This window comes from Oreochromis niloticus, linkage group LG8 (genome assembly GCF_001858045.2).
Source record: "Oreochromis niloticus isolate F11D_XX linkage group LG8, O_niloticus_UMD_NMBU, whole genome shotgun sequence".
NCBI lineage: Eukaryota > Metazoa > Chordata > Actinopteri > Cichliformes > Cichlidae > Oreochromis > Oreochromis niloticus.
This window is the reverse complement of record NC_031973.2, coordinates 47516-72382: the sequence shown is the minus strand read 5'-3', so window position 1 is coordinate 72382 and position 24867 is coordinate 47516. Positions and strand designations below refer to the sequence as shown.

General features: G+C 39.7%; 2 protein-coding genes across 5 annotated transcripts; both read left to right on the top strand.

Annotated features, from left to right (window-relative positions):
• The first annotated feature begins 39 nt into the window (after positions 1-39).
• On the top strand, positions 40-9429 carry LOC102081668 (endothelial zinc finger protein induced by tumor necrosis factor alpha). Of its 3 annotated transcripts, none has more exons than XM_005471590.4 (5): positions 40-394; positions 1879-1965; positions 5839-5978; positions 6413-7612; positions 9263-9429. In XM_005471590.4, the coding sequence occupies exons 1-5, from the start codon at positions 213-215 to the stop codon at positions 9298-9300; spliced, it is 1647 nt and encodes a 548-aa protein (XP_005471647.1). In that variant the 5' UTR covers positions 40-212; the 3' UTR covers positions 9301-9429. The 3 variants fall into 3 exon arrangements, with proteins under 3 accessions (XP_005471647.1, XP_005471644.1, XP_005471648.1); XM_005471591.4 differs by having other exon boundaries at positions 42-394; positions 6413-6801; XM_005471587.4 differs by having other exon boundaries at positions 41-394; positions 6413-9429.
• Positions 9430-14745: 5316 nt separating this feature from the next.
• On the top strand, positions 14746-24761 carry LOC102081504 (zinc finger protein 665). 2 transcript variants are annotated; one of them, XM_005471585.4, is made up of 5 exons: positions 14746-14993; positions 15944-16092; positions 16629-18047; positions 19715-20407; positions 21728-24761. In XM_005471585.4, exons 2-5 carry the CDS (start codon positions 15984-15986, stop codon positions 22315-22317), a joined length of 2811 nt encoding a protein of 936 aa, XP_005471642.1. In that variant the 5' UTR covers positions 14746-14993; positions 15944-15983; the 3' UTR covers positions 22318-24761. The 2 variants fall into 2 exon arrangements, with proteins under 2 accessions (XP_005471642.1, XP_005471643.1); XM_005471586.4 differs by lacking the exon at positions 15944-16092.
• Positions 24762-24867: the final 106 nt, after the last annotated feature.

The window sequence follows — 24867 nt, the reverse complement described above, 5'->3', positions numbered from 1 at the left end:
GTTCTCCGGTGTTGCTAGGGGGAACAAAATACAGATCGGGTTGGTCATCAAAGAAAGGTTGGGTCTGTGTTCGTGTGGACCCTCCTGATGGAGGGGTAGTATTGTCCCTGTAGAACAGCCGCTGGAGCTGGATAATCGCTTTGATTGGAAAGCCGAACCCTGGAAAACAAACTGAGGATGAAGATTAATCATTTTTAAGAGGAAGAAAAGCGATGGAGCTGCAGACCTCACCGTCAGAGCAGCGAAAATACAAAGAAGCAAAACTAATCCTGGAAAGGACGCCTCAGGGAAGCACCAGGGTAGATATCGGGCTTGCTTTCTCCAGGTGGGCTGCACTGAAGAGGGACGGATGCTTCCAGACTGACGCTGAACTGGCCGCCTTTCTGCTGGACTGGTAATTTCATCTACCTGTGTGATTAAAAATAGGCTGTAGGCATCAAAATAAGATCAGCAACAGGATCAAGTTAACCGAATAATGTAAAATTAATATCTGTGCCCATTGGTTGGGATTGATTTAATGATCAGTTTATTCAAATGATTTAAATGTTTAAATACTGCACGGAAATGATGAAACAAAAGTGTCAGCTAGTCCTTTAACACCTGTGCTGCTACATGATTGGACAGATATTTATGTCCCAAGCACACATGAATGTGACTGGTTTGCTTGCTGGTTAGAGATGGATATATGAGAGCCTGCAGAGGCACGCACACACAGTCACAGTCACTCACTCAGCCCGTCAATCAAGCTGACCTGCATCCTGCAGCACAGACTGCAGGAGAGCGAAGCATCTGCCCGTATGTTCACATGTAACGCTGGGCCTAAATCTCGGTAGTGTGTATGAAAATTTCACACAAATCTGTGTGTCATTTCTACTTTATTACCTGAACAACAGCCACATCTACAAGTATGCTTTGCTTGCCTGCTCCCTTTTTCTCAGAAGGCTGCTCGAGCAGATGGATCCGCATGTTTGATTTACAGCAGATGGCCTCCACGACTCAACCCTCGCCAGGGATTGCTCTCTCCTCCCAGTCTCGAACCTGGAGATTTGCATGTGTTAGCCACAATACTGCTGAGCTGCTCTACACTGTGGATCCTACTGTTCAGAATTATAATTAAAAGTAAATAGATAAAAAGATATTAAATTATATGTAAAAAAAAAACAAACAAAAGAAAAGTACTAACGGTTACATTTTGTTAGAAAATGAGACGTGTGTGCAGTGATTTATTGAAATATGTGCAAGCATATATAGAAATGCAGGATATGAGGCAGAAACAGCACCTTTATTCTACAACACAGACTCAACTCGCTTAAAAAAAGAAAGTCTGGCTCTTTGGAAGCAACATACGTGTTTCCTTATTTATTAGTATAGAAGCATGGTGTTTCATTTTTTTAATAGTACCAGCTGTCTGCTGCTGCTACACGAAGATTGACCTCCAACTCTGACCGGACTTCTTGAAATAGAAAAGGGTCAGATAAACAAACTGTTGTTTGCAGGGTCGTGCTGTTTATCAGGAGCACTCTTTTCATTTGCCGATGGCCTGAGGGTCATTGTGGCCTGCAGTGATCAGACTGTGTGGTGTGGGTGAGGGGCTCAGTGTTGGCACTATGCTGGGTTTGAATTCACCGGCCAGCCGGAGCCTTTCTCTCCATTTTCTTCCTTTGCTTCTCCCCACAGTCCACAGACATGCATGTTAGGTTAACCTCTGATTCTAAATTATGCTCAGGTGTGAAAGTAGCCATGCAACCTGGCAGTCTCTCTAGGACGTATCCCGATTTTCACCCTATGACAGCTGGGTTAGGCCACAGCTGGTATTTCAGTGTTATGCAGATGAGTCGTGTAGCTCTTGAAACTCTTAATTTGCTTTTGTTTTTGCAGTTACGAGAGCAGAGTCACAACATCAGGTTCCATGAATGGAAAACCTCCAGCAGTCTCTCAATGTGATGATTCTAGAGGGACAGAAAGGTGAGTCATCGCTCTGAAATAGCTCCTGCCATGTCACACGTGTGAGAAAGCACAACCGTGGGCGATGTGCTTCATTCATAAACCGTGCATATGAATGTCTCACGCACAAATCTCTGGGTCATTAGCATGTTTTTGTTTTTTGTGTACCTACAAATGATGCAGGGCTGAGTTTCTCAAACTAAGATTAATAGCAATCATATTCATTTAGTTGTCTTTACAAGTTTTTAAACAATGTAAACAAGAAAGCTGGGAGCAGGATGAATTTGGAGTTTGGAGACGGTGTGTCCTGCAAGCCGGGGTAGAAAGAGATTGAAATGTATGTCGTTGCCCCCCCAGCTGCCTCTATATGACAGCTGAGTGAGGTTTAAGGTGTTAATATCCAGACTTATGTTATTTAAAATGATGAGAGTACTAAAAAAGAGCTATTCTCTATTTCCTAACAGTACAATTTTTTAATTCTTAATCAAAGACAAGTCAAAATATAAGCTTGATCAATACATAAATGAGAAATGTATTTTGAGTAGTAGAAATAACTGTTCTAATTTCTGAGTTTAGTGTGTGTGTGTGTGTGTGTGTGTGTGTGTGTGTTATTCTCTATGTTAAGAATAACAAAGAAAATGTAATGCAGTGATTTTAAGGTTTAAACTTCGTGTTAAATCTTGTAAGTCGGATAGAGGGTGATAGATAAGCTGTGTGTGGACATCGGATGATTAAATGTCAACAACTTGATTAGATGTCCAAAGAGGGACGTCCACTAAAGAGAGTGGGGGGAGAAAGGGTGAGCAGGTATAAAACTGGGGTGTAAAAGAGATTTAGGATTCCTCCCTTTTGTCTTCTGTGAGATCAGCAGTTTGGAGATTGGATCTAAGAGGTTCACAGTCGAAAATTCCAACAGAGACTCTAGAGGGGAACCAAAGTCCAACCTGTGAATTGGAATTTGGCTTTTTATCTGCTCACATTTCCCGTGTTAGATGGTTCATTCGGAGGGATTTTGGTTTACATCCCACTTCCACTGGATACCCAACTGCTTTCTTGTTGAGTGATTATCATCAACACAGAACTCGGGGATAAGTGCATCTTTGGTTCAGTTGTGCTCATCCTTCCTCACCAAAGACGAGAACAAACTCAGCATTAGCTCAGAGTAGGTTTATGGTATAGACTTATTACAGAGTGTAGTTTAAGTGATTTGATTTTTGTTTTGTGATTTTTGTTATTTGCTCTTGCTTTTGCTTTGCTCATGCTAAATTTCTTTAATAAAATTTCTAATTAAAGCCTAAATTGTGGACATTTACTTTTTAACCTTTTGCAAAACAATGAAGGACGAAGTCTGAGTATTATTCTTTACCAGTGCAAACAGCTCTTACCCTAGACGTATTAAAATAATCTTTTATTGGAGCCTGCTGTCCAGGCCTCTAAAATCATCACATGAGTTACAAGTGCCACGATCAATAGGGGAGTTACCATTAACAGGTGGGGCTGATAGGATTTGACCTGCAGGGCTACTCAGGTCTCTTCAGTTCAGGGTTAGCAGGGAAGACACCTGGAAGATTTTGAGGTAGTTGGTACTGGACGAGTCCTCTCACCCACATCAGCTGAACTGTGCAATATTTACTGGGTAAGATTCAAAGGATCAGAGATTAGGACTTTTTATTCAGAGAACCAAAATCAGCTTTCTGTATAAAGGTTTTGTGGGCCTGCGAGGCCGAGCTGATGTTAAAATTTTCATCTGGGTTGAGCAGCATGGGCAAGATTAGAAATGAGTCCATCAGAGTGACAGCTCAGAGTTGGAGAGGCGAGGCTGAGATGGTTTGGAGAGGTGAAGAGGAGGGAGAGTGGATATTTTGCACAAAGGATGTAAAACAATGGAGCTGCCAGACAAGAAGGAAAAGAGGAAGACCTCAGAGAAGATTTGTGGATGCAGTGAAGGAGCAACATGTAGTGGGTTAGTGAAACAGAAAAAGGATGCTGGCACAGGATGAGATGGAGGCAGATGATGCACTGTGGTGAACCCTAAAGGGAGCAGCCAAATTAAGAAGAAGAAGGAGAAATCAAATTAAATAAAATGAACTTCGAAGTCTGCTATTTGTCACATACTCTGAGAGGCAACCCTGTCTCTACCATAGGAAGAGAGATAAATGGGTTAGCAAAGTATGTCAAGCTTAAAGTCAGAGGGTCCACAAAGGTTGCTGTCTCTTTATGTGGCTGGATCACCGCGGCAACCTGGACTGAACGTGTAACTTTACCTTCAGCAGGTTCAGAGTTTGAGTGTAAAATCATCACGTTTTATTTATAATATCATCTAAGTGTAATATACAGTTAGGTTTTAGACAGTGACACTTTTAAAATATATATATTAGGGGCTTTTCAGCCTTGATTGCAGTTGGACAGTGGAGAGAGAAAACGGGAAAGTTGGGAGAATGACCGGGGAAGACGCACAGTAAATGGTCTCAGGGTAGATTGGAAATACATCATCCTCAAAAACCTCACTTTCTTGTGGGGTCCCCCAGGGGTCCATTCTTGGCCCAGTCCTTTTTTCAATTTACATGCTCCCTATGGGTTCATTTTTAAAAAAAACATGACATCTCTTTCCATTGTTATGCAGACAACTCACAGGTTTACCTGCCACTGAAACATGAATTTGTGAGTCCTCTGGAGGTTTTACTAGATTATTTGGAGGATGTTAAGGCATGGATGGCTTTAAACTTTCTTAACTTGAATGAAAAGAAAACAGAGGTGATTGTGTTTGGTCCCTGTGACCACTACTACACTGGCCCTTTAGAAAAAAAATTTTTTTTTTAAACCTTTGCAAAGAAGAGTGATTTTTGTCTGTAATCTAACGTTTGATAAACAGATAATGCTGTAATCAAGACGAGTTTCTTTCATCTCCAGCTACTTGCAAAAGTGACGCCATTCCTCTGTTTCAGAGACTTTGAGAGAGATGTCGATGCCTTCATTTCATCTCGCCTCGACTTTTGTAGTAGTCTTTACTCAGGTGTCAGTCTGTCATCAGTTAGCCATCTGCAGCTGTTCCAAAACGCTGCAGCACAGTTAATAACTGGCACACACAAGCGAGGCCACATATCTCCCATACTAGCATCCTTACACTGGCTGCCAGTTAGATTTCAAATGGATTTTAAAATTTTATTATTTGTTTTTTAAGGCGTTGCACAGGTTAGCACCCTCATACCTTTCTGATCTTTTAAATTGGTACACTCCTGCAAGCTCACTGAGGTCTGCGGATCAAATGCTCCTCGCTGTCCCGAGGTCCAGTTTAAAGCACAGAGGAGACCGGGCCTTTGCTGTGACTGCCCCTTCACATCAGGACCTCCCCAACCTCAGACACTTTCAAAACCCGTCTGAAAACCCACTTTTATTCCTTGGCTTTTAAATCAGATTGAGTTTGTACTACTTTTATTTGTCTTACTTACTCAAACATTCTCATTTTATCCTCCTTTTTCTTGTTTTTATTTCTTTTGATTATCTTAAATGTACAGCACTTTAGTCAACAGTTGTTGTTTTAAATGTGCTATATAAATACATTTGACTTTGACTTTGACTTTGATGCAGAGGCTCGATTCTAGTCAGTCTTAGGTCAAGTGAAAGAGAAACTCTTTTTCACTGTTTGACCTTAAATCCGCTCTCTTGGTGTGCAGAAGTACTTATGGACCTAACTAAGGATCTTAAGCTCAGACATATTTAGTCTCTCACAAATAAATCCAGTCAATTGTACACGTGACCCCATTGTACAGAGTTGTGGTACACATTTGTATACTGCATATATATTTTGCACAAGTGATGAGTTAGTTACATTCATGCCTAAGGTTTTCCAATTGTAAGAAATACTAATATTAATGATTGATATTCATGTTTCAGGCAGCTGTATTCAAAAGTACGAAGCGGAGTGTCCGAAATAGAAAATCTTCACCCGGATGAGCCCAGAGACGACATTTTTGTGTCTCCCACACCGGTCAAATCAGAAGAATTAGCGCAGATACACACCAGGAAAAGTCTGGGTAAAAGATGCACACATTTGTTTGCCTTCATTTTAGACTATAAGCATAGAAAAACTTTTGGTTAAACGGTAAAATGTTACAAAACTGCATGAAATTGTAATTAAATTAATTTGTAACTGCATTATCTTTACCCCAGTTTTTCCAGTCGTGACAGTAGATGTGGTCTGGTATACTGACAAAGAAGCAGTCTTTTTACTTTCTAGACTGTGGCTCAGTGAGTAAATGCAGTCTTCCAGCCACAGAGACACCTTAGATACACTTCAGACATTAATAGAAAAAGGCGTGTCAGAGTTCATAGTCATTATTGGCTAAATAGCGTAAAGGCAGACAAATGCTTGCCCATGAAATGTTTGCTCCTTAAAATATTATTAAACTCCAGAGAATCTCTGCTAATGTTTTAAATATTACATGTATGCATGTTTTTGTTGTTTTAGTTTTCCCTCCAGAGGACGAGCAGGTCGAGCAGGACCAGAAGGACTCAGTCCTGCTCCACATTAAGGAGGAACAGGAGGAACTCTTGACCAGTCAGGATGGAGAGCAGCTTAATGGTCTACAGGAGGCTGATAACGCCACACTTCCATTCTCTCATGTTGTTGTGAAGAGTGAAGATGATGAAGAGAAACCTCCGCGCACACAGCTTCTTCATAGCCAAACCGAAGACAACACAGAGGCAGAGAGGCATCAAATCAGCTGCTCAACAAAAATAAAAACAGAAGCCGATGGAGAGGACAGTGATGGAGCAGAGCCAACTGGGAACCCGGAGTCAAATAACCTATTACAGCAAAACACCGATGCAAAGACTTTTACCTCTGGTGAAACTGAAGTCAGTATTGGTGCTGATGATGAGGATAATGACACAGATGATTGGCAGGAGCCTTTGTCAGATTCTGGATCTGAAATTGAAGAAAGTGACAGTGACTGTAAGAAGAGCAGGGCCAAAGCCTTCACCTGCTCTGAGTGTGGTAAACGGTTTCAGTACAAGTGGTCTCTTCAGAGACATGTGACACGCCATTCAGGAAAAACCTCTTTGGGCAGTTTCACCAATAAGAAATGTTTTCCCGTGAAGCAAACTGCAGATTTACAGATCAAAGTCCACACAGGAGAGAAACCATTTGGCTGCAGTCTTTGTGGACAAAGGTTTAGAGATCAGTATAATCTTAAAAGGCACATGAGAATCCACACAGGAGAGAAACCGTTTGGCTGTGGCATTTGTGGTAAAAGATTTAATGGCGAGGGAAATCTGAAAATACACAAAAGAGTTCACACGGGAGAGAAACCATTTGGATGTGGTGTTTGTGGTAGAAAATTTAAGCAGAAGTCGCATTTTAAGAAACACATCATGGTTCACACCGAAGAAAGACCTTTTAGTTGCGATGTGTGCGGGAAAGGATTTAAATGGAGGATCCACATGAAGACTCACAGGAGAATCCACACAGATGAGAAACTGTTTGGTTGTGATGTTTGCGGTCGAAGATATAACTGTGAAAGAAATCTTAAGATACACATGAGAGGCCACTCAGACGAAAGACCGTTCGGTTGTGACATTTGTGGTAGGAGGTTTAACTGCAACAGAAATCTTAAGATACACAAGAAGGTCCACACGGGGGAGAGACCATTCGCCTGCGGTGTTTGTGGTAAGAGGTTTTCACAGGTAGGGGCTCGGAACAGGCACAGGAGCGTCCACACCGAAGAGAAACCATTCGCTTGTGACTTGTGTGGACAGAAATTTAACCGAGAGGGTAATCTTGAGAGGCACAAGAGAGTTCATACGGGAGAGAAACCATTTGGCTGTGACATTTGTGGACAAAAATTTACCCGAGAGGGAAGCCTGAAGAGACATATGAGGAACAAGGCAATAAACCATTTGCACGCAGTGAAAGATTAACTGTAATCAAATAACTTAATACATACATTACACTGCTCAAAAAAACTTAAGGAACAAGGATCAATATCTATACTCATATGTACTATGTAGTGTGTAAAGAATGAAAGGGTGCTGAAAGTGACATAATTTTGCTGCAGCAGCTCAAAATGATGCTCAGTCATTTGTACGTTCCGCACGTGCTTGTATACATGCCTGTAGAGGTCTGTGCGTCCCTCCATGGATACGCCTCCCCAGACCACCGCTGACCCACCGCTAAACCGGTCATGCTGGACGATGTTACAGACAGCATAACGTTCTCCACAGCTTCTCCAGACCCTTTCACATCAGTCACATGTCCTCAGGGTGAACCTGCTCTCACCTGTGAAAAGCACAGGGTGTCAGCTGTTTCTTTGTTTGATCACAGACATTCACACCTGCTGTGACCTGCTGGAGGTCATTTTCTATCTCTGGCAGTGCTCATCCTGTTTCTCCTTGCACAAAGGAGCAGATCTTGTTTCTGTCCCTGTCCAGCTCTCTGTGCTGGGAGACACGTATTAATGTGCCATCTTGGAGGAGTTGGAGTACCCATGCAACTTTTGTAGGATCTAGGTTTTGCCTCATGTTATCAGTAGTGCAAGGGTATTAGTTAACTGTGGTGAAATGTTTTTCACCAGTTTTTCCCAGTTCTGAGTGTCACACCCCTCTGCAGCAGCAGTATACGTCTTTGGGTGAAGCCTTAGCTTGATTGGTAACTGTTTGCACCTAACAAGGTGTGACTAAAGACATGCCTGAGGTTGGCTGTTGAGCTCTCCTGGCTGTCATTTTTTTACCAGAGAATATTTAGTCATTTAAAATAAAACCAAAGTTTGTACAAACTCTGGTGTCAGTCTGTTGTGGGCTTGTGTAAAGGCTCTGAGTGGTCATACATCAGCATCATGTTGTTATTGTGGATGCGTTTTGAATAATGACCTGAGTGTTTCGTACTGTGACCTTTAGTGTTGTGGAGAAGTTAGTTCACTTTTGGTGGACCATGTGGCACTGGTATGTAATGTGTGGTATTAATGCTGTTTAAGTAATCTTTGTGGACAAAGGCATAGCTGAGGCTGGCTAGACCCCATCATGCTCTCATTTTAGTCATTAAAAATAAAACCTGGTCGTCGATGGTCTTTATTTATGTGAAGGAAAACATAAAGTATAATGAAGTAAATTGTAAATATGGTTTCAAATTTTTATACTCTTGTAGTTTTCACTGTCCTCTTTTGTATCTTGTGTTCGGGAAGGTGACCTCTTTAAATGTCTCTCTCTTCATATCATAATGAATTTATTTATTTATTTTATAATTTATTAACACCTGGACTTTTGGATGTTCTAATCTGTCTGCACATTCACAACACGTCGTATATCTCTGTGTTTTTGTCAGGAATCAAGTTCAGCTTCATTTTAACTGAATCAGACTGAAAACCAAAAAGGGCGGGCGACGTGACCTCAGGATTAGTCAGTGAACTAGGAACAACAATTCTAAAGACACAAACAGAAATAACTTATTGTTCACCGTCATTAAAAAATAAACTGAGAGTTGAAACCAAACTGTCTTTCTGAGATTTATTGATGAAATCTTTGGAAAAGGATAAACACAGCATGAACGCGTTTCATGACAGCTCCTTTGTAGTTGCAGTCTTTCCATGTTTACTTGATAAGGAAGCTTCAAAACGTGTATCATGACCTTGAACACAGCTGACTGCAAGTTTAGTTTCATCATTGTATGAACAGGTTAAATAAGATGAAATGCAAAGTTCCCATTACATTTCCATCTTTTTGGATGGAATCACTTCACTCTTTTAGTATTTTTTTTTTTTTATGTAAGGTAAGAAACAGTAACATTTGATATTAAAACTTTGAGAAACAATGCTTACATGAGTGAAATAGCCTTACCTGTTTTGTAGGGCATAGGTGTTCTAATGGATACTAGAAGCAGATTGATCCAAATATCAATAGTATCAAAACCAATGGTACTGATATCAGATCGATAGTAGCACTGTAGGATACTTTATTTCCATCCTTCAGGTATTTATTTGGGCCAATGTTTGAACCTCGCTTTGGGGGGAGAAAACAAGCAACAGAGCACAAATACTGACAAGGAAGTACAACAAGTTCAGTTTTCATTAAAGAGAGGTAGCTTATCAAACACATCGGTGCTGTCACAGAAACACTCTGAGATTAGTTATTCTAGAAATAAGGAAACTAAAACTGACAAACCTTCCTTGTTCTTGTCTCTGGAGCTGGTGTAGTTTTTTATCACTACAGCCTGTTGAAGACCATCGTTGGGATGGTGAAGTTATTTCATCTTGTAGTAAACTTTGTCATCTAAAGGAAAGAATAAAAGCTACAGCTTTGGCCTGGATATAGAATATTAAGAAATTATGTACAAAGTTATTTCTAACATATTTGATTATTAGCTCAAGTTAAATCTGAATGACCCAGTTAAGTTCAGAGAATTAGTTAAATACACTGTGTCCCTCTGTGACCGTCTCAGCAACGGCGCAATACGTAGTCAATGTCACCATCAGCCCTCGATGGAAGAGCTGATCCAGAAACGACGACCGCAATGGTTTGGCCACGTCTGCCGCATGAGCAACCATCGCATGCCATACTGCCTTCTGCTGCAGCAGCGCTCCGCCCACTAGAGAATCAAGCACGATGCGCCCAAGAAGACTTGGATCAAGCAAACTGAAGATGATCTTAAACAACGACATCTAACCCTCGGGCAAGCAAAGGACAAGGCCTGGAAGTGCATCGTTGACCAAGATGGAAACCCTGCGTTACCCACAGCAACATATTGGCTTCGTGGATGACCTCCCCTGCTGACCGCCAGCTAGGGACAAAGGAAGAAGAAAGAAGTAAAATACATTGCAGGGTATTTTATTTTCTTATAATCCAAAAGTAAAGAAAGCTATAATCCTTTATGAGAAGTGAATTAAAATACACCCACATTCCATCAAATATCATAAACTTTCACATGCACATCATGGTAAACTACATTTTGTTCTATAAAGATAACAAGATGGTAATTTGTGACAGAATCATGAAGGCTCGACTACTATTGATCTTTATTATAAAAACCTGTCATCTCCATTTGGGAAATATGTCTAACCACAGTAATTCATGCAGTTACAGATTTCTACATACTCTGATCCCTGGCTGCTTCAGACTGAAGCACTTTCCATTTCTGAATACTTCTTCTGGTTGTTCATGCGTAATAAAATCAAAAACCTTTCTATTTCTCCGTCTTTCTGCCTGCTCCACCTCCCACATACACAAAATTTAAGGTCACATCTGCACAGATGCATACACATGCAGTCTGGGTTGAAAGATTTAAACATTACAATTATTTCATTGCAATGATTCTATTCTATTTATGTTTATTAATTTTTGATTTGATTTTGATTTGATTAAAGCAGGAAAAACTATCAGCAAAAGCACACACATAAAAATCACTCTGTGCTCTATTACAGCCATAAAGGCTGAATTTTAGGCCTTTTACTTCTGGTTGGAGCTGAGCTGAGGGAGTTCAATCTTCTTGACAGGGATTAATTATTTCTTCTTGTAAGGCTGGCATAGCAACCATTATTCCTGACACTATGAGCTAACCTCGGCTGTAAACCTGTCAAATTGACTGTAATGAAGATGGATGATAAGGTCTCGCAAAACCCCCCAGAAAAGAGCAACTCGAGGGTTAAGCGTAGGGTAGAGTAAGCAAGTGTCTGTCTGCTGCTTGTGCTTAAGGCTCTACATCCCGAGGTTGCTTAGCTCTGTGGCTCTGCTCATTAAACTCAACAAACTACTCAAAAGATCTTTTTGAATAGTTTGATTTTTAATTGGATCTAAAAGACGGAATCTACAAGTGACGGATTAGATGGAGTTTATTATTCTGGCTCCAGATTTGCAACCAAGACATCAGGTTGGTGGAGAGATTGGAATGTAAGAAACTGACTCTGTGGACAGGTGTGCTTTATACATATAACACGTTGAGATCAGGAGTATCTGAAATTCATAGATTAGTTATAATGCATGTGGTACATGGGCACACAGCCAGTCTGTGAAAAGTTAATTTCTTTTTATTGTTTTCTCGATAAAGGTAAACAACTTATAGTGCAAGCTTTTAGACAATATTGAATCTGATAAAGATCTGTGTTACTTGCAGATGTCCAGCAGATATTGCAGATGAAAGAAGAAAGAAGAGCAGCCCTGGAGTCTGGACCAACAGGACCAACAGGACCCTCTCCAAAAAAGAGAGAGATTTTGACCATGAACTGATGAACCATTATTTATTTATTTTTTATCTCTAAAGGTTGTCTTAAAAAAATGTGTTTGCTTTTGTAGTCGAAAATATTAATGTTCGAATTACATGTTGACACTGTGATTAATAGTGACACAATATCTAATACAAAAACCACTCAGAGAATGCAAACCTCTGCAGCTCACTCTCTGTGCAGTATTTACTTTTAAGGGAGTAGTATTGTATTTTGTATATATTTATTTTGTTTTCTTTGTTCTTTTTAAATGTAATTTCAAAAGTTTGTAGTGCAATAAAAGAAGAAAATAATTGGATAATGCAAGTTTTTGCTGTTTGCTCTGTTGAAACTCATGTTAATATACTTGACATATTTAATAATTATTTTTAATAATTTTTCTTCATGTGGATTTATCCTCTTAACAATATGGCATTTGAAGCTGTGACACATTTTGGGGTCAAATTAAAGATGTAAAAGTGTGGTCAGAGGTCAAATGTGACGTAATATCTGGATGCAAACAATAATGTGATGTTTAGAATCCACATGTACCAGAATCATTTCCTATTTGTTGCCTGGTGTCAGTAATGTCATCAGTCTGTTGACCCTGAAGGAGAGGTCAGAGGTCAAACGTGATATCTCATAACATTTTTATTCTTTTCATCGTACTTTCTGTATGTTAACAATACACAGCACACTCATAGGAGTAATTATAGTGTTATAAGGCTTTTCGTCAGTTTTCGAATAATAAATCATTGAGTTGATTTCGGTGTATTTAAGCCAGATTTTATTGGATTGTTAACATCACCTCACTCCTCATTCCTGTGCAAAGTTTTATGAGAATTCATTAAAAACTTTTTGAGGCATCATGTTTACAGACAGAAAGAAAGACACATGAATGAACACACTACCAAAAACATATGCTCACATAATAAACATCCACCAAGATAAACCAGTGCCAGAGTTGGCATCACTGTCAGACTCAATATGTCTGACAGCGATCTATAGGAGAAGTTAATTAGCTGCAGACTTTTACAGTGACAGTTGCAGTGTAACTCAGTTTGAATTGGTTATGTCCTCTTTGTGCACCTTTTTAACCCATCTATACTGTTTGGGTCACATTTTTCCAATTCTGACAGTGAGTGCCGTGAACAGACTGCAAGTGTCATTCGTTTAGCCTGAAATTTCACCTAAAGTTACTTAAAATCCTTTTTAAAAAGTTTAATTAGCTCTTGCCAGGGTCCACTCGTCTTCTATATGTTCAACACGCTCCTTAATACAATTCAAAGTGTTACACAGGTTACATTTCTCAAAAGCTAAACTAGCAAAAATATTTCCAAACATAGACCCATCGTGTGATAGATGTAAACAGACTCCAGCTACTTCCCTTCGTATGTTTTGGTCCTGTCCGAAAATTGCTCCTTTCCGGTCATTATTTTTTGAAGTCATCTCTAAAGCCTATGCCTGTAACATCTCGCCTTCCCCCTTGGTGGCAATTTTTGGTTGTTTCTCTGGTATAGCGACTTCTGTTCCCCCTGCCCGTTTACAGAGGGTCATTGCCTTTCTGTCATTATTAGCAAGACGCCTGATTTTATTTAAATGAAAGTCTACTACTGCTCCATCACACCACCACACGGATCCATTAGCAAATTCCACACAACATGGGACCCTCTGTTAACATACGTCAATAATCTACCTGGTCTGGAACTGGAACCTTGAATGTTTTTGTTTGCTCTAGAACAGTCCTGTAAAAACAATTGAAAGGTGCACTGCTTTTTTTTTTTTTTTGCTTTTTTTTTGTTCTGTTTTGTTTGTTTGTTTGTTTCTCTTTTCCTGTCCTGGTATTATCTGTCCTTATGATTTGCGGGGATTGTTGTTTTGTGGTTATCTGTAAAAAAATAAGAATGTTATGTATGATAATTGGAAAACTACAAATAAAGTGTTTAAAAAAAGTTTCATTATTGTTTATGTTGTTGTAAAGGTTATGCCAGAACAGCCACCCACGCACAACGATTTCCTAGCACTCCTATGAATGCACAGTAGGTTGCAATAACTATTTGAACAATGCTGATTTAAAATTGACCATTATAGGTGGTAGATATGAGGATGTATTCACGATATAGGAGTGAGAACAGTGTTTAAGGGTTGTAATGGTTAGAGATTATTATATAATAAATGTGATGCCAAAATGTTCTTGCCATTTCTAATCTCTTCATGAAATATATTTAAATCATTATCGCTGTTATAGTTGTCATGTGTTAGGTAAAACAGGCCATGAAATTATGTGATAACAGATGTTTTTGTCCAGAAACAAGTGCTTTCAAACCTAAAAAGAATCACTAACTTTCATTTATTAATGTCAGATAGGCTCTTTATACATCCTAAATAAGAAAGATTTTAGTTTATTTATTAGGAGGGAATTCTTGACCTGGGTCAAAACTGATTCACACCAAACTGTGAACATATGAAACATGAACAACATGTAAGACTTAAAATTATCAATAAGTAATGTCACTTCAGGAATGCTGGAGTTATAAAGTACACGATCACTGCAGCAGGAAACTAAAAAAAGGCGTGTGTGGGAACCTTCGGTTTGTTGTACTGTATTGCGAGGGGGAACAAAAAAAGGACGGACGGAGCCACAGAAAAGTGTCGGTCCTTTCGAAGTGTTTTTATTTTTCCACGTTTTACCAACTGCATGACAATACTTCATATTTAACCCACGGAAAAACGATAACTGTGGACATTAAAGGAGCGAAAATAGGAAGAAGCGTCAAACGCAGGAACCAGTGCGGCTCTCCCACAGCTGGACCACAGCTGTTCCCACAGTGACGCGGAAGTTACCTGTTTGCTGCTCAGCAGGTATTTCTACAGTCTGCCATGACCATAATTAGCAACGAGAGAGAAAATATACAAATATCTGAGCTGAAAATAAAGGAAAAAGACCCGCCGAGGTGTCACTGCTCTGCCCACGGCTGTTACTGCAAATAAACCCCACCCAAAATCTCCGTAGCTCAAATCAACCAAACATGACAGCCAAACGTGACAATTACCAGTCCTGGTGCACAAGTGTTTTCAATATCTATTCATATTTCTAATTAATAAATCAAAACAGTCAGAATGGTTGAGAACTCATCTCCAAAGTGTCTCACTATTGTTGGCGAGACAAAATTTCACAGCCAATATTAAAACTCATTTAAGCAAATACAGTGCACAAGCCTAAATATGAATGCAACAAAATACATCTGCATATAAGTACAAAGCAATTGACTAACTTTAGTGTTATAGTGGATTCATGTTGGATAATGTGACAAAGTACATGTACAATATTATAAATTCATTATACACTGTTTCTCAAAGAAAGATTGAATATGTGCAGCTGATGACAGGGGTGGCAGGGAGGGTGTATTATATAAGGTGCTCTGAAAAAGAATTAAATATTCAAAATATTTTAACTGATCATATTTATTAACATTAAGAAAAAAACGTGCTTCTGTCATGCATGTAGCTTTCCAACTTTCCAGCTGCCACTTACACACACACACACATGATACCACCTCAGGTCCCAGCACATCTTTTACAGGGGAGACATGATCAGCTGATGGAGCTCAGGTGTGTATCAGCCTCCCCTGACACGGCACCATGAACCCACTGCTCCAGCTCTATCCTGCACCTGAGCCACAAACCACACCCGCCACAGGATGTTTTACACACAGAGAGCTGACACAGTGTTTTCTATGCAAGTGGTCAATCAGTTATATCTGCACAGATATACAGTTGATATTAAAATACTGATGTCTGTTTAATTACAGTTTCAGACATTTGTACCTGAAAACTGTCAGTAGACTAGAGATGCCTCGAAGAAAGAGCCATCGACTGGGTGACCTCAAAGGGCTGCTGCCCCCGATATCTGCACCAACCAAATCAGACACGGCACCAACACAAGTTAGGACAGGTCTCGGTAAGACATATTTTTTTCTTTTATTTTCACACACTACTCTGATATATAATTCTTTTTTTTTTCTTTTTCCCTCAGTTTTGTACATTTCAGTCAAGAGCCCGAGTGAACTACAGTTATCAATAGAATTTACTTGCCAAAGCATGAAAGAAAAAACATTTCTCTTTGTGTTCTGGACCATGTGTGACTACATGGAAATTTTTTTATATGAGGGGGTGAAGTATTTCTAAATATATTAAAATATTGTTCAGGAAAATTATCAGGTAGGATGGTACACCTGTTTTAATGTGAGGTCATAGCTGGATTCATGGACTGGCAATGCGTTCTGTGGTATTAGTGTGTTAAAGGATTATTTTTTGGGTATGGGTAATGAAATCTGAATGGAGATGGAAACGTTTTAGTTCTTATTGATTATTAAATTAATATTAATTCTTTCTTAACGGGTGACAACTTTCAATAATATTTAAGCTGCTGGATACATGTGTGAATGTAGTCACATCTGTCCATAATATAAATGTGTGTTTCAATGTTGCCTACAGATGTCCAGCAGATGCTGTTACTTAAAGAAGAGAGCTCAAGTCATGATCAGCAGGATTTGGTCCTCCACATAAAGGAGGAAGAGGAGGAACCCTTGACCAGTCAGGAGGGAGAGCAGCTTCATGGTATACAGGGGGCTGATATCACCAGTTTCCCCATCACTGCTGTTTGTGTAAAGAATGAAGATGATGAAGAGAAACCTCACCTCCTACATTTTCTTCAAACACCAGCTGAAGACAACAGAGAAGCCGAGCCTTCAACCAGCAGCTCAGCCAAACAGATTAAAGCAGAAGGCGATGGAAAGGACTACAAAGAGCCAGAACCAGCCACAAACCCGAATCCAAATAATCATTTACAACCCAATATTAATGTAAAACGTTCAGACTTGTATGGAGCTGATGATTGGCAGGAACCCTTGACAGAACCTGAACCTGAAAGTGAAGATAGTGAAAAGTCAGGTGCAAATAGTGATGCCAAAAAGCCCTTTATCTGTTTCGAGTGTGGTAAGCAGTTTCTCCATGACTGGTCACTTCAGAGACACATCAGACTTAAGTCAGGGAATAGAGGTTCAAACTGTGATGTCGGTGATAAAAGCTCTGGAGTGAACCAAAATGCAGATTCACAGGGGACAGTTCAAACAGAAGAGAAACCATTTGGCTGTGATGTTTGTGGACAAAGGTTTCAGCTGAATGTGAATCTTAAGGTGCACATGAAAGTTCACACTGGAGAGAAACCATTTAGTTGCAATATCTGTGAAAGAAAATTTAGACATCAGTGTAACCTTAAGACACATGTGAGAATTCACACCGGAGAGAAACCATTTGGCTGTCGCCTGTGTGATAAAAGGTTTACACAGAATGTACATTTAAAGATGCACATGAGAAGCCACACGGGAGAGAAGCCATTTTTTTGTGACGTCTGTAGTAAAAGCTTTTCACGACTGAGGATTCTGAAATCGCACATGAGAGTACACACAGGAGAGAAACCATTCGACTGTGATGTTTGTCATAAAAGATTTTCACAACTTGGTGATCTAAAGAGACACAAACACATCCACACGGGAGAGAAACCGTTCAGCTGTAGTGTTTGTGGTAAAAGATTTGCACAGAGGATGCATTTCAAGACTCACATGAGAATCCACACAGGAGAGAGACCTTTCGGTTGTGATGTTTGTGGCAAGAGCTTTAACTGTAAGAGAAATCTGAAGACACACATCAGAGTCCACACGGGAGAAAAGCCATTTGGTTGTAATGTTTGTAATAAAAGATTTTCACAGCCAGGAATTTTAAAGAGACACATGAACATCCACACAGAAGTTAGGAAATTTGTACCCGGTAAATCAAGAGGAGTCTATTTGAGGTTGCTCAAATCTAAGCCAGCCACATCAGAAACGGAGCAGCTAGCTATCAGAAACAGACAAGGTAAGGCATTTACTTTCCTCATACTCTTGGTTAAATACCATTTAAATAACAATTTCTTCCAGTGCTGTTACTTTAATGTATGACAGCACTTTCTTCAGGAAGGCTGGGTACCATGGGAATTTTTCCAGTGTCAGTGCCATTTAAGGTTTGGGACTGAGACCTAATTGAATCACAAATCCAAAGAGAAGGATTCATGAGTCAGACTGGATGTCAATGGAACCACCAGTGAGACACAGTTTAGAAAAAGGCCAGCAGTGAAAATAAGATTAACCATGTGCCTGTGATTCTGTATGGACCCAGAAACATGTTGCACAGGAGGAAATGACGTTTCAGTGTTAAGAAACCTTTTGCCAAATTATAAATATGAGCAAACCCTAATGATAACAATGTCAGCACTTACTTGACAGTAAAATTTACACAGTAAAATTTGCTGTCTGCCAAACTGATTTCATAAACTAAAATGCACAATAAAACAGAACAGCAGATTTACATTTTTACCTGTAGTCTGAGATGCCTTTGTAGCCATCCAACAAATTTAAGGGTAAACAACCAAATTGAAAGAATATCATGAACCCATTTGTATGATTACAAACACAAATGCATAGTATGCATGTAGCCACACCTGTAAAAGTGCAGACATGTCCATTTTTAAATCCATCTAATACTGCAAAGCACAGCCACATTTAATACATTCATAAAGTGCTTCCCATCTGTGGCCAGTTTTATAATCCCCAGTTAACCTAACCTGTATGGGTTCAGATTTTTTAACCTTCTTTTTCATTTTATTTTGTGTCTTGTTCTGAACACAGCCTGATACTACCAGGTGCAGGGTCAAAGGAGTTTGCAAAGAATGGCAATGTCCTTTAAACAATTTTAAAAAACATAGTGGTATATTCATTTGCAATTTGTATGTTTGCAGGTGGCATTGTGATCATTGTGAGAGTAGCTACCAGGCGGAAGACAGCATGGAGTAGTGGTCTTATGCTCTGAAGAGCAATATAATGAAAGGAATGTGTGAATAAGAGGGAGACATGGAAAGGTGAACCTGCAATGAGCACAGGTAGTAAAAATAGATGAGTTTAAATACCTGGGGTCAGCCATCCAAAGGTGAAGAAGAGAGTGCAGGCAGGGTGGAGTGGGTGAAGGCAAGTGATGGAAATATCATTTGGAGATGGTGGGATTGACAAAAAGGTGGTAGACAGTGGAGGGATAGTGGATAAGCTGGACAAAGGATGTTGAAGATGGAGCTGCCAGGCAGGTGGAAAAGAGGAAGACCACAGGGGAGGTAAAGAAAGACATGCAGAGGGGTTGATGTGACAGAGGAGGATGCTGGGATAGGGTGAGATGATCTTCTGTGTACCCCTAAAGGGAGCAGCTGGAAGAAGAAAAAAAAAAGAAAATTGTAATAAAATATTTATTTACAAATGCATTCGATGCCATGTGATCCAAAGTTTGTTATAATTTGTAATCCAACAATGATGACTAGCTGATTAAAAGACAACTGGTGGAACCAGGGAAAAAGACTTGGTCCAGTTTTGTTGTTAAAATTCACAAAATAGATCAGCAAAAATTTGTTGTTTATTTTATTTTATATATTAAAGCTGCTGAGGATATGTGTATTTACATCAGGTCTCCATAATGTGCATTTGTTTGAATGTGTCCTGCAGCTATCCAGGTTGATGAAGGTGTTTCCTCAAACCCCAGTCTGGAGCAGAAGGACCCAGACCTCCTTCACATAAAGGAGAAACAAGCGAAACTCATCACCAGTCAAGAAGGAGAGCAGCTTAATGGTCTGAAGGAGGCCACCCTCTCACAGCTTCATCAAAGACTGACCAAGGACCACTGCGAGGCAGATGTTCCATTCTTTAGCTGCTCTGAATGTGATAAACAATACCTCTACAAGCGATCTCTTCAGAGGCACAAGAAAAGTCATTCAGCAGAAAACTTTGCCAGCTGTTTGGTTAATAAGAAAGCTTCCAGATTGGAGGAAAATGTAGTTGACACAAGCAAGAAAATATTTGGATGTGATATTTGCAAACAGAGATTTCATCAAAAATCCCATCTTAAGATTCACATGAGAATTCACACAGGAGAGAAACCCTTTAGTTGTGATATTTGTGGAAACATATTTAGACATCAGTACAGTCTCGACAGACACATAAGAGTCCACACAGGAGAGAAACCCTTTGCTTGTGATGTTTGCAGTAAAGGTTTTTCACATCTGTGGGATCTGAAAAGACACAAAAGTGTTCACACAAAGAGCCCTCCGCCCAAGGAACCCAAAGATCTTGATAAGGTGGCCCCTATTTCTCCATCAGCTATATCAGAATTAGTGCAGACACAAGTCAAGAAGGATGTAGGTAAGTGAGATATTTGTGTTTGCTGGAGATTAAAGAAATGTAAATTATTTCCACAAAACTGTGTAAAAACCGCTTTGTCTATTCTTGCTGTTATATTACTGGTAAAGATTACAAGAGGTTACTAACTTTTGCAAGATTAATTTTTGGATTCCTGCTTCCTGTTGTTATGATAAAGTTACCTACTACTATAAGTCCTCCTTAAAGAACATCTTACCAAACTACGTCTGTGAAGGTTCTCAGTCATCCAGGTCATCTTACCAAACTACCAGTTAAAAGTGTTAATCAGATCTGTAAAAAACATTCGCCAACTTTACTGCAAATGAGGCTTAAAAAAAACCAACTTTCTCATATGAACGTTAAACCTAAAAGACTCATTGGGTGTCTCGCTCTCTTATATTGTCTATTATTATTTGAAATATTCAGAGATAATCAGAGATTAGAGGATCACCAGGGGGTCCTTTGTCCCTCCTTGGGGGGATACTCCCACTGGGTTTAAATCTGGGACTCTCGGCCATTTGACCTTAGAACTGAAGAAGCTTCTCGGATGAGAGGTGAAACGTCTTCAAGCAACTTAAAGAAGTCCAGATGCTTTTCTTTGCAAACTCCTTTGACTACGATGACCTGGATGACTGAGAACCTTCACAGACATATTTGAAATATTAGAATCTTTAAAAAGCTCTTAAATTATACAGGTGTGTGTAAACAAGTGAATAGCACTTCACACATAGTAATATTTATACCTTTTATTTATCTGCTTTGTCAGAATACAGATAATTTCTTCTAAACAATTATGGAAAGATGGGAAGTCTGGGCTTCTCTGCTCAGACTGCTGCCCCTGTGTTCCAAACTAGCAGTGGAAAATGAATGGATAGATATTATACAGTATTATATTAGAAAAGAAAAAATCGACATACCAATTATGGTTAACCCAGATGATGACCAATATAAAATTATTAAGATATAATTAATGAAGTTGATTTAAAAGAGCCTAGGGCTAATAAGATCAGAAAAATATTTATTAGGGGTATTTTAAAACGTTCAATATCTGTTTCATAAAGGCATGGTGTCATGTATTGCACACACACTGATAAATATATATTTATTTTCCATCCCTGCATCCATTTTCTTCCACTTATCCTTATTTTCCTCAAATATAAATCTATTGCTTTTGTCATGTGACCCAGTGGTTCAAGATCTATTGTCAAATGTACTCTAACTGGCTAACTAATAATTGACCTGACTTTAACCAGCAAGTTAGAGTACATTTGATAATAGATCTTGAACTGAGGATGGTTCAAGATGGTTCACTGTTCCCTGCAGATGTCCAGCAGATGTTGCCAGTTAAAGAAGAGCTTCCTTGGACTCCAAGTTTGGACCAGCAGGACCCAGACCCACTCCACATAAAAGAGGAAGAGGTGGGAGAGAAGCGTAACAGTCTGGATGAGGCTGATATCATCAAGTTTCCATTCACTGGTGGAGATGATCAAGAGAAACCAGAGTTCACGCAGCTTCATCAAAGCACAGGACAAACAGAGTCTCCAACCAGCTTCTCAGCTAAGGAGATTAAAGCAGAAAGAGATGAAGAGGATGGGGGAGGACCAGAACCAGGCTCCTACCTAGAACCAAATGCTAATTTACAAGGAAATGCTACTGGAAAGGCTTTAGACTTTCACGAGACAGAAGTTAAAGCCGATGTTAAATGTCATGCACCTTTTTCAAATTTTGAATCTGAAACTGAAGATGGTGAAAGGGGTTGGAAGGAGAGTGGGCCATGTCAATCAGAGGTAAATAGTGATGTGGGATGTAAGGCCGCTGAAAAATCCTTTAGCTGCTCTGAGTGTGGTGACCAGTTTTTCTGCAATGTCTCTTCAGCAGCACAGACAATGTCAATCAGAAAAAGGGAATTCTAGCTGTTTGGTCAATAAGAAATGCCTTAAAGTGAAGCAAAATGCAGAAGAGAAACTGTTTTGTTGTGATATTTGTGGACAAACATTCACCAAAAATGCAAATCTTAAGGTCCACATTAGAGTCCACACAGGAGAGAAACCATTTAGTTGTAACATCTGTGAAAAAACATTTGGGTATCATTGTAGTCTTAAGACACACATGAGAGTTCACACAGGAGAGAAACCATTTGGTTGTAGTTTGTGTGATAAAAAATTCTCACAGAGGATACATTTAAAGACGCACATGAGTGTCCACACTGGCACAAGACCGTTTGTTTGTGATGTTTGTAGCAACGGATTTTCACAGCTCAGGATTCCAAAGTCACATATGAGTATCCACACAGGAGAAAGGCCGTTTTGCTGTGAAGTTTGTCCTAAAAGATTTTCAAAAATAGGGGATCTAAGGAGACACATGATTGTTCACACTGGAGAAACCATTCAAACGTGCTGATTGTGACAAATAATTCACACAGAGGACACATTTCAAGATGCACATGAGCGTCCACACAGGAGAGAGACCATTTTGTTGTGATACTTGTGGCAAAAGATTTATTTGTAACAGAAATCTTAAGCTACACATGACCATCCACACGGGAGAAAAAACATTTGTTTGTGAAATTTGTGGTAAAAGACTTAAGTGTGACAGAAGCCTTAAGATACACATGAGTGTTCACACGGGAGAGAAACCATTTGGTTGTGCTGTTTGTAGTAAAAGCTTTTCTCAGTCAGGGATTTTGAAGAGGCACATGAGAATCCACACAGGAGTGACACCGTTCACTTGTGACATCTGTGGTAAAAGGTTTAATTGTAAGGGGAATCTTAAGTCACACAAGCGTGTTCATTCTGGAGAGAGGCCATTTGTTTGTGATGTTTGTGGCAAAAGATTGAAGTCTAACAGAAATCTTAGGAACCACTTAAGAATTCACACAGGAGAGAGACCATTTGGTTGTGACATTTGTGTCATCAGATTTAATGAAGAGGGAAGCTTGAAGAGGCACATGAGACGCTGTCATGTAATCGTGGGGAAATATTTATGAAATTTCATAGTATCAGTTTCAAAAGAAGATTTGAATGTTTAGAAAATATGCAGATTATCTAAGCTGTGCAATTTTGGCTTTAGTTAAGCTAGGATCAATTAAATAAAGTCTGCAGTAAGAGTATGGAGATGTCGCTTTCATGATGTTCTGCTAGAAAGTCTGTGCATCAGGTGGAGTGGCATGAAAAGTGAGGGAGTCAAAGCAGGGAGGAATTCATTGTGGGTCACTCACAGCCTTTTGTCCCAGGAGACTGGGTTCTTTGTGAAACCAAAAACCAACATTTTTTAACTTAATTAACATATCACTTTCTTTTAAAAGTCTATTTCAAATCTAAGTTTTGATGTCTTTTGATAACACAACCATTTGGTTAGTTTTAGGCAACAAAACCAGGCTAGGTCGGGATTAAAATCGACCCATTCACATAACTCTCTGGTAGAAAACTGAAGGAAGCTGTCACTCATATGCATTCTGACCGCATGGCTCCAGTGATTGTATTGATGAGAACAAATTAGTCTCCTGATGCTTAGTTTGTTATATCATCCAAAGGTTTGCTTTTTGGTGGATGCTGCATGGTCACTCGGTAAACTGTTCTGGAACATAATCTAACAACCAAGACTGTCTGACCAGCACAGTTCTATAAACTCCGTTTTGTTTCTAGAAACATTCACCCATGCACCATTTTACATAACAGTGGCATTTCCTGCTAATGGCAACATCATCTTTGTGAATTTTAAAATAATATTAAAGTGTAACAGTGGATAGACCTGTTGTCTCACAGCAAAAAGCTTCTGTGTTCAAATCTAGGGATAAGATAGGAACTTTTTGTTCTATCTGGGCCTGGAGGAGCTCTGTCCAAGTGCCCCCCATCATGGTCCTACAGCAGGGGTGGGGAACTCCAGGCCTCAAGGGCCTGTGTTCTGCAGTTTTTAGATGTGTCCTTTATCCAACACAGCTCATTTAAATGGCTAAATTTCCTCCTCAACATGTCTTGAAGTTCTCTAGAGGCCTGATAATGAAACAATCATTTGATTCAGGTGTGTTGACCCAGGGTGAGATCTAAAACCTGCAGGACACCAGGCCTTGAGGCCCGGAGTTCCCCCACCCCTGTCCTACAGTAACCGGTAACCCTCCTTTGGGTGGCGCTGTCACTTGGTGGTCTCTCTCTCTGCGGTAAAGAATCACTTCCTGTTCCTGTTCCAACACACAGTGGTGTTTTTGTGTAGACTTGCGTCTACAAAGAGAGGGCATATTTCTCCTATATTGGCATCCCTTCATTGGCTCCCTGTTAAATCCAGAATTGAATTCAAAATTCTGCTCCTCACATACAAGGTCTTAAATAATCAGGCCCTGTTTTATCTTAATGACCTTATAGTACCATATCACCCCATTAGAGCACTTCGCCCTCACACTGCAGGCTTACCTGTTGTTCCTAGAGTATTTAAAAGTAAAGTGGGAGGCAGAGCTTTCAGTTACTGTC

What these genes read in the sequence shown, in the direction of transcription:
- LOC102081668 (XM_005471587.4), top strand. Translation starts at nt 213, where the DNA reads ATGGAGCTGCAGACCTCACCGTCAGAGCAGCGAAAATACAAAGAAGCA. An exon ending in GCCGCCTTTCTGCTGGACTG is followed by an intron (nt 395 to 1,878) that starts GTAATTTCATCT and finishes TTGTTTTTGCAG; the next exon opens with TTACGAGAGCAGAGTCACAA. An exon ending in ACACACCAGGAAAAGTCTGG is followed by an intron (nt 5,979 to 6,412) that starts GTAAAAGATGCA and finishes TTGTTGTTTTAG; the next exon opens with TTTTCCCTCCAGAGGACGAG.
- LOC102081504 (XM_005471585.4), top strand. Translation starts at nt 15,984, where the DNA reads ATGCCTCGAAGAAAGAGCCATCGACTGGGTGACCTCAAAGGGCTGCTG. An exon ending in ACAAGTTAGGACAGGTCTCG is followed by an intron (nt 16,093 to 16,628) that starts GTAAGACATATT and finishes TGTTGCCTACAG; the next exon opens with ATGTCCAGCAGATGCTGTTA. An exon ending in AGCTATCAGAAACAGACAAG is followed by an intron (nt 18,048 to 19,714) that starts GTAAGGCATTTA and finishes TGTGTCCTGCAG; the next exon opens with CTATCCAGGTTGATGAAGGT.